Source organism: Chenopodium quinoa, unplaced genomic scaffold (assembly GCF_001683475.1).
Source record: "Chenopodium quinoa cultivar QQ74 unplaced genomic scaffold, ASM168347v1, whole genome shotgun sequence".
Taxonomy (NCBI): Eukaryota; Viridiplantae; Streptophyta; class Magnoliopsida; order Caryophyllales; family Amaranthaceae; genus Chenopodium; species Chenopodium quinoa.
This window is the reverse complement of record NW_018743743.1, coordinates 189,074-202,010: the sequence shown is the minus strand read 5'-3', so window position 1 is coordinate 202,010 and position 12,937 is coordinate 189,074. Positions and strand designations below refer to the sequence as shown.

Genomic DNA, 12,937 nt, shown 5'->3' with positions numbered 1-12,937 from the left:
TGAGTCCAAAAATTAAGAAATAAAGAAAATAGGCATGCAAGAACCTATTTTGGCTTGAGATGGCTTCATTTTGAGGATTTCGACCCTTAATCTTAGAAATTTGCTTCTTTTACGTGATTTCAAGTCATAAACTCTCAAAACTATGTAAATATGTGATGAATTGAGAAAGAACGAGTCCAAAAGTTAAGAAATAAATTAAATAGGCATGTAAGAACTCATTTTGGCTTGAAATGGCTTCATTTTGAGGATATGGATCCATAAACGTAGAAATTTTCTTCTATTAAGTGATTTAAAGTCATAAACTCTTATAAATATGTAAATATAGGATGATTTGAGAAAGAATGAGTTCAAAAGTTAAGAAATTAGAAAAATAGGCATGGAAGAACCCATTTTGGCTTGAAATGACTTCATTTTGAGGATTTCGACCCTTAATCTTAGAAATTTGATTCTTTTACGTGATTTCAAGTCATAAAATCTTATAAATATGTAAATATGTGATGATTTGAGAAAGAACGAGTCCAAAAGTTAAGAAACAAAGAAAATAGGCATGTAAGAACCCATTTTGGCTTGAAATGGCTTCATTTTGAGGATATGGACCCATAAACTTAGAAATTTGCTTCTTTTACGTGATTTCATGTCATAAAATCTTATAAATATGTAAATGTGGGATGATTTGTGAAAGAATGAGTTTAAAAGTTAAGAAATAAAGAAAATAGGCAATTAAAAGCCCATTTTGGCTTGAAATGGCTTCATTTTGAGGATATGGGTTCATAAACATAGAAATTTGCTTCTTTTTCGTGATTTCATGTCATAAACTCTTATAAATATGTAAATATGGGATGGTTTGAGAAAGAATGAGTTTAAAAGTTAAGAAATAAAGAAAATAGGCAATTAAAAACTCATTTTGGCTTGAAATGGCTTCATTTTGAGAATATAGACCCATAAACTTAGTAAATTTGCTTCTTTTATGTGTCTTTAAGTCATAAACTCTTATAATTATGTAAATATGTGATGTGTTTAGAAAGAATGTGTCCAAAAGTTAAGAAATATAGAAAATTAAATGGAAGAACCCATTTTGGTTTGAAATGGCTTCATTTTGAGGATTTCGACCCTTAATCTTAAAAATTTGCTACTTTTACGTGATTTCAAGTCATAAAATCTAATAAATATGTAAATATGTGATGGTTTGAGAAAGAACGAGTCCAAAAGTTAAGAAATAAAGAAAAAAGGCATGTAAGAATCCATTTTGGCTTGAAATGGCTTCATTTTGAGGATATGGACCCATAAACTTAGAAATTTTCTTCTTTTACTTGATTTCATGTCATAATCTCTTATAAATATGTAAATATGGGATGGTTTGAGAAAGAATGCGTTCAAAAGTTTAGAAATAAAGAAAATAGGCAATTAAAAACCCATTTTGGCTTAAAATGGCTTCATTTTGAGAATATGGACCCATAAACTTAGTAAATTTGCTTCTTTTATGTGATTTTAAGTCATAAACTCTTATAAATATGTAAGTATGTGATGGTTATAGAAAGAACGAGTCCAAAAGTTAAGAAATAAAGAAAATAGGCATGTAAGAACCCATTTTGGCTTAAAATGGCTTCATATTGAGGATATGGACCCATAAACATAGAAATTTGCATCTTTTAAATGATTTCATGTCATAAACTCTTATAAATATGTAAATATGGGATGGTTTGAGAAAGAATGAATTCAAAAGTTAAGAAATAAAGAAAATAGGCAATTAAAAACCCATTTTGGCTGGAAATGGCTTTAATTTTAGAATATGGACTCATAAACTTAGTAAATTTGCTTCTTTTCTGTGATTTCAAGTCGTAAACTCTTATAAATACGTAAATATGTGATGGTTTATGAAATAATGTGTCCAAAAGTTATGAAATATAGAAAATAGACATGGAAGAACCCATTTTGGCTTGAAACGGCTTCATTTTGAGGATATGGACCCATAAACATAGTAATTTGCTTCTTTTACGTGATTTCATGTCATAAACTATTATAAATATGTAAATATGTGATGTTTTGAGAAAGAACGAGTCCAAAAGTTTAGAAATAAAGAAAATAGGCATGTAAGAACCCATTTTGGCTTAAAATGGCTTCATTTTGAGGATATGGACCCATGAACATAGAAATTTGTTTGTTTTACGTAATTTCATGTCATAAACTATTATAAATATGTAAATATGGGATGGTTTGAGAAAGAATGAGTTTAAAAGTTAAGAAATAAAGAAAATAGGCAATTAAAAGCCCATTTTGGCTTGAAATGGCTTCAATTTGAGGATATGGACCCATAAACTTAGAAATTTGCTTCTTTTACGTGATTTAATGCCATAAACTCTTATAAACATGTAAATATGTGATGTTTTTAGAAAGAATGTGTCCAAAAGTTAAAAAATATAGAAAATGAAATGGAAGAACCCATTTTGGTTAGAAATGGCTTCATTTTGAGGATTTCGACCCATAATCTTAGAAATTTGCTTCTTTTACGTGATTTCAAGTCATAAACTCTTATAAATATTTAAATATGTGATGGTTTGAGAAAGAACCAGTCCAAAAGATAAGAAATCAATTAAATAGGCATGTAAGAACCCATTTTGGCTTTAAATGGCTTCATTTTGAGGATATGGATCCATAAACTTAGAAATTTTTAAATTTTACGTGATTTCAAGTCATAAACTCTTATAAATAATTAAATATGGGATGGTTTGAGAAAGAATGAGTCCAAAAGTTATGAAATAAAGAAAATAGGCATGGAAGAACTTATTTTGGCTTGAGATGGCTTCATTTTGAGGATTTCGACCCTTAATCTTAGAAATTTGCTTCTTTACGTGATTTCAAGTCATAAACTCTCAAAACTATGTAAATATGTGATGAATGTAGAAAGAACGAGTCCAAAATTTAAGAAATAAATTAAATAGGCATGTAAGAACTCATTTTGGTTTGAAATGGCTTCATTTTGAGGATATGGATCCATAAACGTAGAAATTTGCTTCTATTAAGTGATTTAAAGTCATAAACTCTTATAAATATGTAAATATGGAATGGTTTGAGAAAGAATGAGTTCAAAAGTTAAGAAATTAGGAAAATAGGCATGGAAGAACCCATTTTGGCTTGAAATGGCTTCATTTTGAGAATATAGACCCATAAACTTAGTAAATTTGCTTTTTTTATGTGTCTTCAAGTCATAAACTCTTATAATTATGTAAATATGTGATATTTTTAGAAAGAATGTGTCCAAAAGTTTAGAAATATAGAAAATTAAATGGAAGAACCCATTTTGGTTTGAAATGGCTTTATTTTGAGGATTTCGACCCTTAATCTTAGAAATTTGCTTCTTTTACGTGATTTCAAGTCATAAACTCTTATAAATATGTAAATATGTGATGGTTTGAGAAAGAACGAGTCCAAAAGTTAAGAAATAAAGAAAATAGGCATGTAAGAACCTATTTTGGCTTGAAATGGCTTCATTTTTAGGATATGGACCCATGAACTTAGAAATTTGTTTGTTTTACGTGATTTCATGTCATAAAATATTATAATATGTAAATATAGGATGGTTTGAAAAAGAATGAGTTTAAAAGTTAAGAAATAAAGAAAATAGGCAATTAAAAGCCCATTTTGGCTTGAAAAGGCTTCATTTTGAGGATATGGGTTCATAAACATAGAAATTTGCTTCTTTTACGTGATTTCATGTCATAAACTCTTATAAATATGTAATATGGGATGGTTTGAGAAAGAATGAGTTTAAAAGTTAAGAAATAAAGAAAATAGGCAATTAAAAATTCATCTTGGCTTGAAATGGCTTCATTTTGAGAATATGGACCCATAAACTTAATAAATTTGCTTCTTTTATGTGATTTTAAGTCATAAACTCTTATAAATATGTAAGTATGTGATGGTTATAGAATGAACGAGTCCAAAAGTTAAGAAATAAAGAAAATAGGCATGTAAGAACCCATTTTGGCTTAAAATGGCTTCATATTGAGGATATGGACCCATAAACATAGAAATTTGCATCTTTTACGTGATTTCATGTCATAAACTTAGAAATTTTCAAATTTTACGTGATTTCAAGTCATAAAATCTTATAAATAATTAAATATGGGATGGTTTGAGAAAGAATGAGTCCAAAGTTAAGAAATAAAGAAAATAGGCATGGAAGAACCTATTTTGGCTTGAGATGGCTTCATTTTGAGGATATGGACCCATGAACTTAGAAATTTGTTTGTTTTACGTGATTTCATGTTATAAAATATTATAAATATGTAAATATGGGATGGTTTGAGAAAGAATGAGTTTAAAAGTTAAGAAATAAAGAAAATAGGCAATTAAAAGCCCATTTTGGCTTCAAATGGCTTCAATTTGAGGATATGGACCCATAAACATAGAAATTTGCTTCTTTTACGTGATTTAATGCCATAAACTCTTATAAATATGTAAATATGGGATGGTTTGAGAAAGAATGAGTTTAAAAGTTAAGAATAAAGAAAATAGGCAATTATAAACTCATTTTGGCTTGAAATGGCTTCATTTTGAGAATATAGACCCATAAACTTAGTAAATTTGCTTCTTTTATGTGTCTTTAAGTCATAAACTCTTATAATTATGTAAATATGTGATGTTTTTAAAAAGAATGTGTCCAAAAGTTAAGAAATATAGAAAATTAAATGGAAGAACCCATTTTGGTTTGAAATGGCTTCATTTTGAGGATTTCGACCCTTAATCTTAAAAATTTGCATCTTTTACGTGATTTCAAGTCATAAAATCTTATGAATATGTAAATATGTGATGGTTTGAGAGAAAACGAGTCCAAAAAATAAGAAAAAAAGAAAATAGGCATGTAAGAACCCATTTTGGCTTGAAATGGCTTCATTTTGAGGATATGGACCCATGAACTTAGAAATTTGTTTGTTTTACGTGATTTCATATCATAAACTATTATAACTATATAAATATGGGATGGTTTGAGAAAGAATGAGTTTTAAAGTTAAGAAATAAAGAAAATAGGCAATTAAAAACCCATTTTGGCTTGAAATGGCTTCATTTTGAGGATATGGGTTCATAAACATAGAAATTTGCTTCTTTTACGTGATTTAATGTCATAAACTCTTATAAATATGTAAATATGGGATGGTTTGAGAAAGAATGAGTTTAAAAGTTAACAAATAAAGAAAATAGGCATGTAAGAACCCATTTGGCTTAAAATGGCTTCATATTGAGGATATGGACCCATAAACATAGAAATTTGCATCTTTTACGTGATTTCATGTCATAAACTCTTATAAATATGTAAATATGGGATGGTTTGAGAAAGAATGAATTCAAAGGTTAAGAAATAAAGAAATTAGTCAATTAAAAACCCATTTTGGCTGGAAATGGCTTTAATTTTAGAATATGGACTCATAAACTTAGTAAATTTGCTTCTTTTATGTGATTTCAAGTCGTAAACTCTTATAAATATTTAAATATGTGATGGTTTGAGAAAGAACCAGTCCAAAAGTTAAGAAATCAATTAAATAGGCATGTAAGAACCCATTTTGGCTTTAAATGGCTTCATTTTGAGGATATGGATCCATAAACTTAGAAATTTTTAAATTTTACGTGATTTTAAGTCATAAACTCTTATAAATAATTAAATATGGGATGGTTTGAGAAAGAATGAGTCCAAAAGTTAAGAAATAAAGAAAATAGGCATGGAAGAACCTATTTTGGCTTGAGATGGCTTCATTTTGAGGATATGGACCCATGAACTTAGAAATTTGTTTGTTTTACGTGATTTCATGTCATAAAATATTTTAAATATGTAAATATGGGATGGTTTGAGAAAGAATGAGTTTAAAAGTTAAGAAATAAAGAAAATAGGCAATTAAAAGCCCATTTTGGCTTCAAATGGCTTCAATTTGAGGATATGGACCCATAAACATAGAAATTTGCTTCTTTTACGTGATTTAATGCCATAAACTCTTATAAACATGTAAATATGTGATGTTTTTAGAAAGAATGTGTCCAAAAGTAAAAAAATATAGAAAATGAAATGGAAGAACCCATTTTGGTTAGAAATGGCTTCATTTTGAGGATTTCGACCCATAATCTTAGAAATTTGCTTCTTTTACGTGATTTCAAGTCATTAACTCTTATAAATATTTAAATATGTGATGTTTTGAGAAAGAACCAGTCCAAAAGTTAAGAAATCAATTAAATAGGCATGTAAGAACCCATTTTGGCTTTAAATGGCTTCATTTTGAGGATATGGATCCATAAACTTAGAAATTTTCAAATTTTACTTGATTTCAAGTCATAAACTCTTATAAATAATTAAATATGGGATGGTTTGAGATAGAATGAGTCCAAAAATTAAGAAATAAAGAAAATAGGCATGGAAGAACCTATTTTGGCTTGAGATGGCTTCATTTTGAGGATATGGACCCATGAACTTAGAAATTTGTTTGTTTTACGTGATTTCATGTCATAAAATATTATAAACATGTAAATATGGGATGGTTTGAGAAAGAATGAGTTTAAAAGTTAAGAAATAAAGAAATTAGGCAATTAAAAGCCCATTTTGGCTTCAAATGGCTTCAATTTGACGATATGGACCCATAAACATAGAAATTTGCTTCTTTTACGTGATTTAATGCCATAAACTCATATAAGTATTTAAATATGGGATGGTTTGAGAAAGAATGAGTTCAAAAGTTAAGAAATAAAGAAAATAGGAAATTAAAAACCCATTTTGGCTAGAAATGGTTTTATTTTGAGAATATGGACCCATAACCTTAGTAAATTTGCTTCTTTTATAAGAATTCAAGTCATAAACTCTTATAAATACGTAAATATGTGATGGTTTGAGAAATAATGTGTCCAAAAGTTAAGAAATATAGAAAATAGACATGGAAGAACCCATTTTGGCTTGAAATGACTTCATTTTGAGGATTTCGACCCTTAATCTTAGAAATTTGCTTCTTTTACGTGATTTCAAGTCATAAACTCTTATAACTATTTGAATATGTGACGGTTTGAGAAAGAACAAGTCCAAAAGTTAAGAAATAAATTAAATAGGCATGTAAGAACCCATTTTTGCTTGAAATGGCTTCATTTTGAGGATATGGATCCATAAACTTAGAAATTTTCTTATTTTACGTGATTTCAAGTCTTAAACTCTTATAAATATGTAAATACGGGATGGTATGAGAAAGAATGAGTTAAAAAGTTATGAAATAAAGAAAAAAAGGCATGGAAGAACCCATTTTGGCTTGAAATGGCTTCATTTTGAGGATTTCGACCCTTAATCTTAGAAATTTGCTTCTTTTACGTGATTTAAAGTCATAAACTCTTATAACTATGTAAATATGTGATGGTTTGAGAAAGAACGAGTCCAAAAGTTAAGAAATAAATTAAATAGGCATGTAAGAACCCATTTTGGCTTGAAATGGCTTCATTTTGAGGATATGGATCCATAAACTTAGAAATTTGCTTATTTTACGTGATTTCAAGTCATAAACTCTTATAAATATGTAAATATGGGATGGTATGAGAAAGAATGAGTTCAAAAGTTATGAAATAAAGAAAAAAAGGCATGGAAGAACCCATTTTGGCTTGAAATGGCTTCATTTTGAGGATTTTGACCCTTAATATTAGAAATTTGCTTCTTTTACGTGATTTAAAGTCATAAACTCTTATAACTATGTAAATATGTGATGGTTTGTGAAAGAACGAGTCCAAAAGTTAAGAAATAAAGAAAATAGGCATGTAAGAACCCATTTTGGCTTGAAATGGCTTCATTTTGTGGATATGGACCCATAAACTTAGAAATTTGCTTCTTTTACGTGATTTCAAGTCTTCAATTATATGTTTATTTTCTTTACTTGTAACTTATGTTGTTGGTTAATTGTTTAAAATATATATTATTGTATAATGTCTTTCTTGTAGGAGAACTACTAGAAGAATGTTGAAGAAGCCACCACTCAAGGGATTAAAAAGAGTCCTAATGAGTTGTATTGGGAGAGTGTGGGTGGTCGCAACAAGAAGGGTCGAGTGAGGGGACTTGGCCAAAGTGCAGAGCTGTACTTTGGAAACTGGACGGGCCGAGGTTCTAGGTCTTCACAACAGTACACACCGTCTGTTGTTTGTCAGATGTAGGACCAGATGGACCATAGGATGGAGGCTCTTTGTAGAGAGATCCGCAATGAACTCCGGAGTGAAATACGGAGTGAACTTCGGAGTGAAATGGAAGTTGAGATGCATGCTCAAATTCAAGCTGAAGTGGACCAAATGGAAAGTAGAGCCGAGGAGAGGTGGAATGACTTCATGAGACGATTTGGCAACATCGACACATGTTCCACTATTCAGCCTCAGCGTCGAGACCCTAGGGATGACCCGGGTAGTGGAGGAGCAAGCCAGGGTACCCCTGCAGTTTTTTAGCCTAGCTTAGGTTTATGTAGTACGGACAAGTAGTTAATTAGAATTTATGTAGCGTTTGATGATTTTCCCGCTTTTGTAGAATTACTATATATTATATAGCTTTTGGATATGTTTAACTTCAGAATAGCTTTTTTGGAAATATATATATTTATATTTCCGAAATTGGTTTATGATTATAACTTTCACAGGTACTAGGTACAGGAACATAGGTTATTAATGCTGGAAAACTAGAATTTTGGCTTTGTGAATTATACTCTACGACGGAAATAATTAATATTTAGTTTGTCGGAATTGATTTGCGACGGAAAAATGAAGAACAATCCGTCGCTAAAAGAATCCTTAACGACGGAAACTTCCCTCACAAAAGTTGAAAGTTTGCGAGGGAATTAAATTCCGTCGGAATATTGCGAAGGATTTTTCCGTCTAAAAACAATATTTTTGCAAGGGATTTATCCGTCATAAATAATTTTTTTGCAAGGGATTTTTCCGTCACAAATAATCTTTTTGGAAAATATTTTTCCGCCGCAAATAATCTTTTTGCAAGGGATTTTTCCGTCGCAAACCTCCGACAAAATACAATTCCGTTACAAATTCTGAACTTTTGCGAGGGAATTTTCCGTCGTAAGTGATTCTTCAGCGACGGAATATTCCGTCGTAAATCTGCGACGGATGATACCTGAAAGTCAGATTTTCTAGCGACGGAAGATATTCCGTCGGTATTTCCGTCGTAAAAGATATTTCCGACGGAATTTCCCTCGAAAATTCTTTTTTTTCCTACGAAAGGTTTTACGACGGAACGTTACAACGGAATTCCGTCAGAAATGCTGTTTGCGACGGAAATTGGCCTTTTTGCAAGGGAAATTTTTCGTCAGTATTTAACCTTTTTCTTGTAGTGCCATATAGTTAATAAAGGATATTATCCAACCAATAGAGGATATCATCCATTTAGTAGAAATATCATTCACCCAATAAAGGATATCATCGTGTTAGTAGAGGATATCATTCATCCAATAGAGGATATCATCTAGCCAGTAGAAATATCATACAACCAATAAAGATACCATCCAGTCAATAGAGGATATCATCCTACCAATAGAGGATACCATCCAGTCAATAGAGGATATCATCCCGCCAATTGAAAATATCAAAAATCTGCATTTTGTCAGTTCGAACTGACGAAAATTTCGTCTAATACTAGTCCAACTGTCTGACTTATGTTCATGTCGGCTTTCGAGCCACCTTTTGGTTTGAAGTATAATACTTGTAAGCAGCAAGCTAAGTCTAATACTTTGGTAGATTTGCTTCTTTCATTGGAGATTAGTGATGTATATTCCTCTATTAACTGGTGTAGGACTGTAGGTTGAGTCTATTTTGGTTTGATTTTGAGTAAAATTAAATAACAAACATTATATCTACTCCGCAATTAACACGTGATTGAATGATATAAAAATAATTGTTGTAATACACTCGGGCTCCAATAATGAAATTTTTTCTTAGAACTAAAAGCCAATCAGTGGCGGATCCAAGAATTGTACCTAGAGGGTTCGAATGTCATCAAACACACAATATCCGAGTGCATGGATATAAATCGGGTATTTAAGTATAAAATGGAGTGTTCAAACAAATACATAAGTACACAACAAGGGGTGTTTGGTGTACTAACTTTAGATGTAGGAAACGGATTCAATTAAGTGTTTTCATTTCTAGTTGTTTGGTATGGGTCAAAAGTAAGGGTAAAAAAATCTCTATTTGCTACCCTTGAAAAACTAGTGGAAACAAAATATGATTCCTTATTTCTCAATCACAATATACTTAAATTGTTTTCATTCTACTAGAATGCCAAACATATAGTAAAGGTAACGTTTATTATTACCCTTTCCCCTTTTTATTTGAATCCTTTCCGTTTCATTAACAATGTTTATACCAAACACCCTATAAAATAAGTCCAGATTTGAATAAAATTGCAAAATAAAATGACCTGATACAATAATACATAACTTCAATTAAATGTCAAAATACAATACATAAAATAATACGAATTACATAAATTTTCATGGTCACACACTACAATAATTAAAAAAAATAATTTATACTACATCTATTGCCCATTTATTCATTTAAATGTTAACAATACAACAAAAGTTACAAAACAATCTACATACTACCTCCGGTCCAAATTACTCGCAACTTTGGGGTATTATTTGTGAGATATAAAATATTCCAAAGTTGCGAGTAATTTGGACCGGAGGTAGTATTAACAACCAAGAAATTGAAAAACTCAAAATCATATTGACAACAACAGATTAACACTTAATAGAAAAAAGATTAACAATCTACAATTTAAGCAAGTGCAAATTAGAAACCATATTAAAATACATAAGAAATTGTGAAAAAAAAAGACGAGAGAAGCAGTGGAGAAAAAAAAAACAAAAAATAACTAAGATGCGTCCTTCCAGACTCGAACCCCTGATGTGTTGTCCAACTCTAGAGTATCCTATCCAACTGAGCTACTTACCAAAAATGCTGTACAATTTGTTTTAAATATATCAATATAGTTTTCTTATTTTTTTAAAAATAAAATTGTAATCCATCGAACACACCCTACCTTTCCTATCAACACCATAAAGATGATGTGGAACTCCCCTTCTTCCCGTACTTTTCAATCCACCAATCAGGGTATCCGTGGAGAATAAAACAGCCCGTATTATCATGTCTCGTGCGATTTCAATGAAAGCAATAAAGCTTGGACTTATCAACACGAGTAGCCGATTGTGAGAGCCTTCGATCAGAGGGAAGAGCAAACACATGAGCATCAATCTTCTCGGCTTGAACCTGAGCAATTCCACGCGAGCGTTCTTCTTGAAGGAACGCTTGAAACGCACGATCAAGAGTCGGTGGAGGCTGTTGAGATAGAAGATAAGTACACACAACCGCATACTTCTTATCATCAATTCCAATTAAAAGCTGGTGCAGTATCTCCTCCTCTCTGTCTAATTCACACTTAGCAGCAACATCACAAGTGCACTTCCCGCACTCACAACAACGTAGAGGCTTAAGAAGAAGAAGATCATCATAGAGACCCATCAAAGTAGTGTAGTAGTCCTCAATCGACATAGAGGCCGATTGCTTGCAAGAGGTTATAACAACTCGTAGTTGTTGAATTCCCAGACCATTGACTTCAGAGAATTGCTTTTCTAAGTAGTCCCATAGTCTCTTTGCCTCCTCGAAATAGGGAATAGTAGCCGCAAGTTTGGGATCAATGGAACGCAAAAGCCATGAATTTAACATCAATTAACTGTATCCCAATCAAGAAGCTTCTTTGTTTTTGTGGGTTTCGAAATTGTACTATCAATGAATCCATATTTGCGACGAGATTTAAGAGAAAGGGTGATTGCACGAGACCAAGCAAGGTAATTATCCGATTTGAGGGCTATGTGAGTAATGAGGTTCCCTGGTTGGTCACCTGCGCCAAGGTAGAAGGGAGAGGAAGGATCGAGTTCTCCATCTTCACCCATGTCAATTAATCAAGCAATTAGGGAAAAAATTATAAGTAAATTAGAGAGTAGAGTAGAGATTAGAGTAGTGATCAATAGAGATGATTAGAGAATAGAGATTAAAAAAAAAGGATTTTTAGGGTTTAGAGTGATTTTAGCTCCGATACCATGTCAATAATAGAGATAATAGAGAGAATAGAGTGTTGTGTCTGTATTAGCGTATGCACGAAGAGAGATTAGAGCTCGTAACATAACTACGGCCCATTAGAGTAGCTATACATATTTTATATGGCCTAACATCTTCACGTTAAAACTAACAATATCATCAATTTTCCTATGACTAATAAAATACACCTTCCGTTTCTCCCCACTTTTTACACTTTTCACTGTAAGAGCTATCTCATTAGACAATTCCACAACCATAAAATCATCAAGTCTAGGATGGCCAGTTTCGCAATTCGGGTTCATAAATAGAACAACCTTATATTCATGTGGAAATGACGGCTTCGTTCTAAAAACAGGATTGTCAATCACACGAACATCAAAACCAAACGATGTATTATCACTATTAACATAGCTATAATTGTAAAACATACCTAACTCCAACGCACGATACTTTGATAGATCCAATTCAGATGTGAAATCATTAGGCACAACAATATCATCAGCGATGTAGCGAGAAAGAGGCAGTCTAACGCATAATGTCTGTTGATTAGTTGAGTTGAGAGTGTTTGGGAGTTGTATATTTTTGGCTTTTTAGTGCCCGCCAAAGGGAAATAATTCTTCCCGCCAAAATTATTTTCGTAGGTTTTTTCGGGGGCGTTTTCACTTCCAATTATATTTTGGGCCCCTTAGGGCTATTCGGCCTAGGCCAAGATATATATGGTTAGGGGTGAACACCGGTCCAGATCCGGACCGGACCGGATCTGAACCGGTTCAGACCCGGACCGGTTTGGACCGCACTGCGTGGACCGATATTAGACTTGTCATTGCCGGTCCGG

General features: G+C 31.9%; 1 protein-coding gene across 1 annotated transcript; it reads right to left on the bottom strand.

The window, feature by feature from the left end:
* Nucleotides 1–11,166: 11,166 nt before the first annotated feature.
* LOC110684715 lies at nucleotides 11,167–11,730 on the bottom strand. Its single transcript, XM_021861158.1, has one exon. It carries the CDS (start codon nucleotides 11,728–11,730, stop codon nucleotides 11,167–11,169), a length of 564 nt encoding a protein of 187 aa, XP_021716850.1.
* Nucleotides 11,731–12,937: the final 1,207 nt, after the last annotated feature.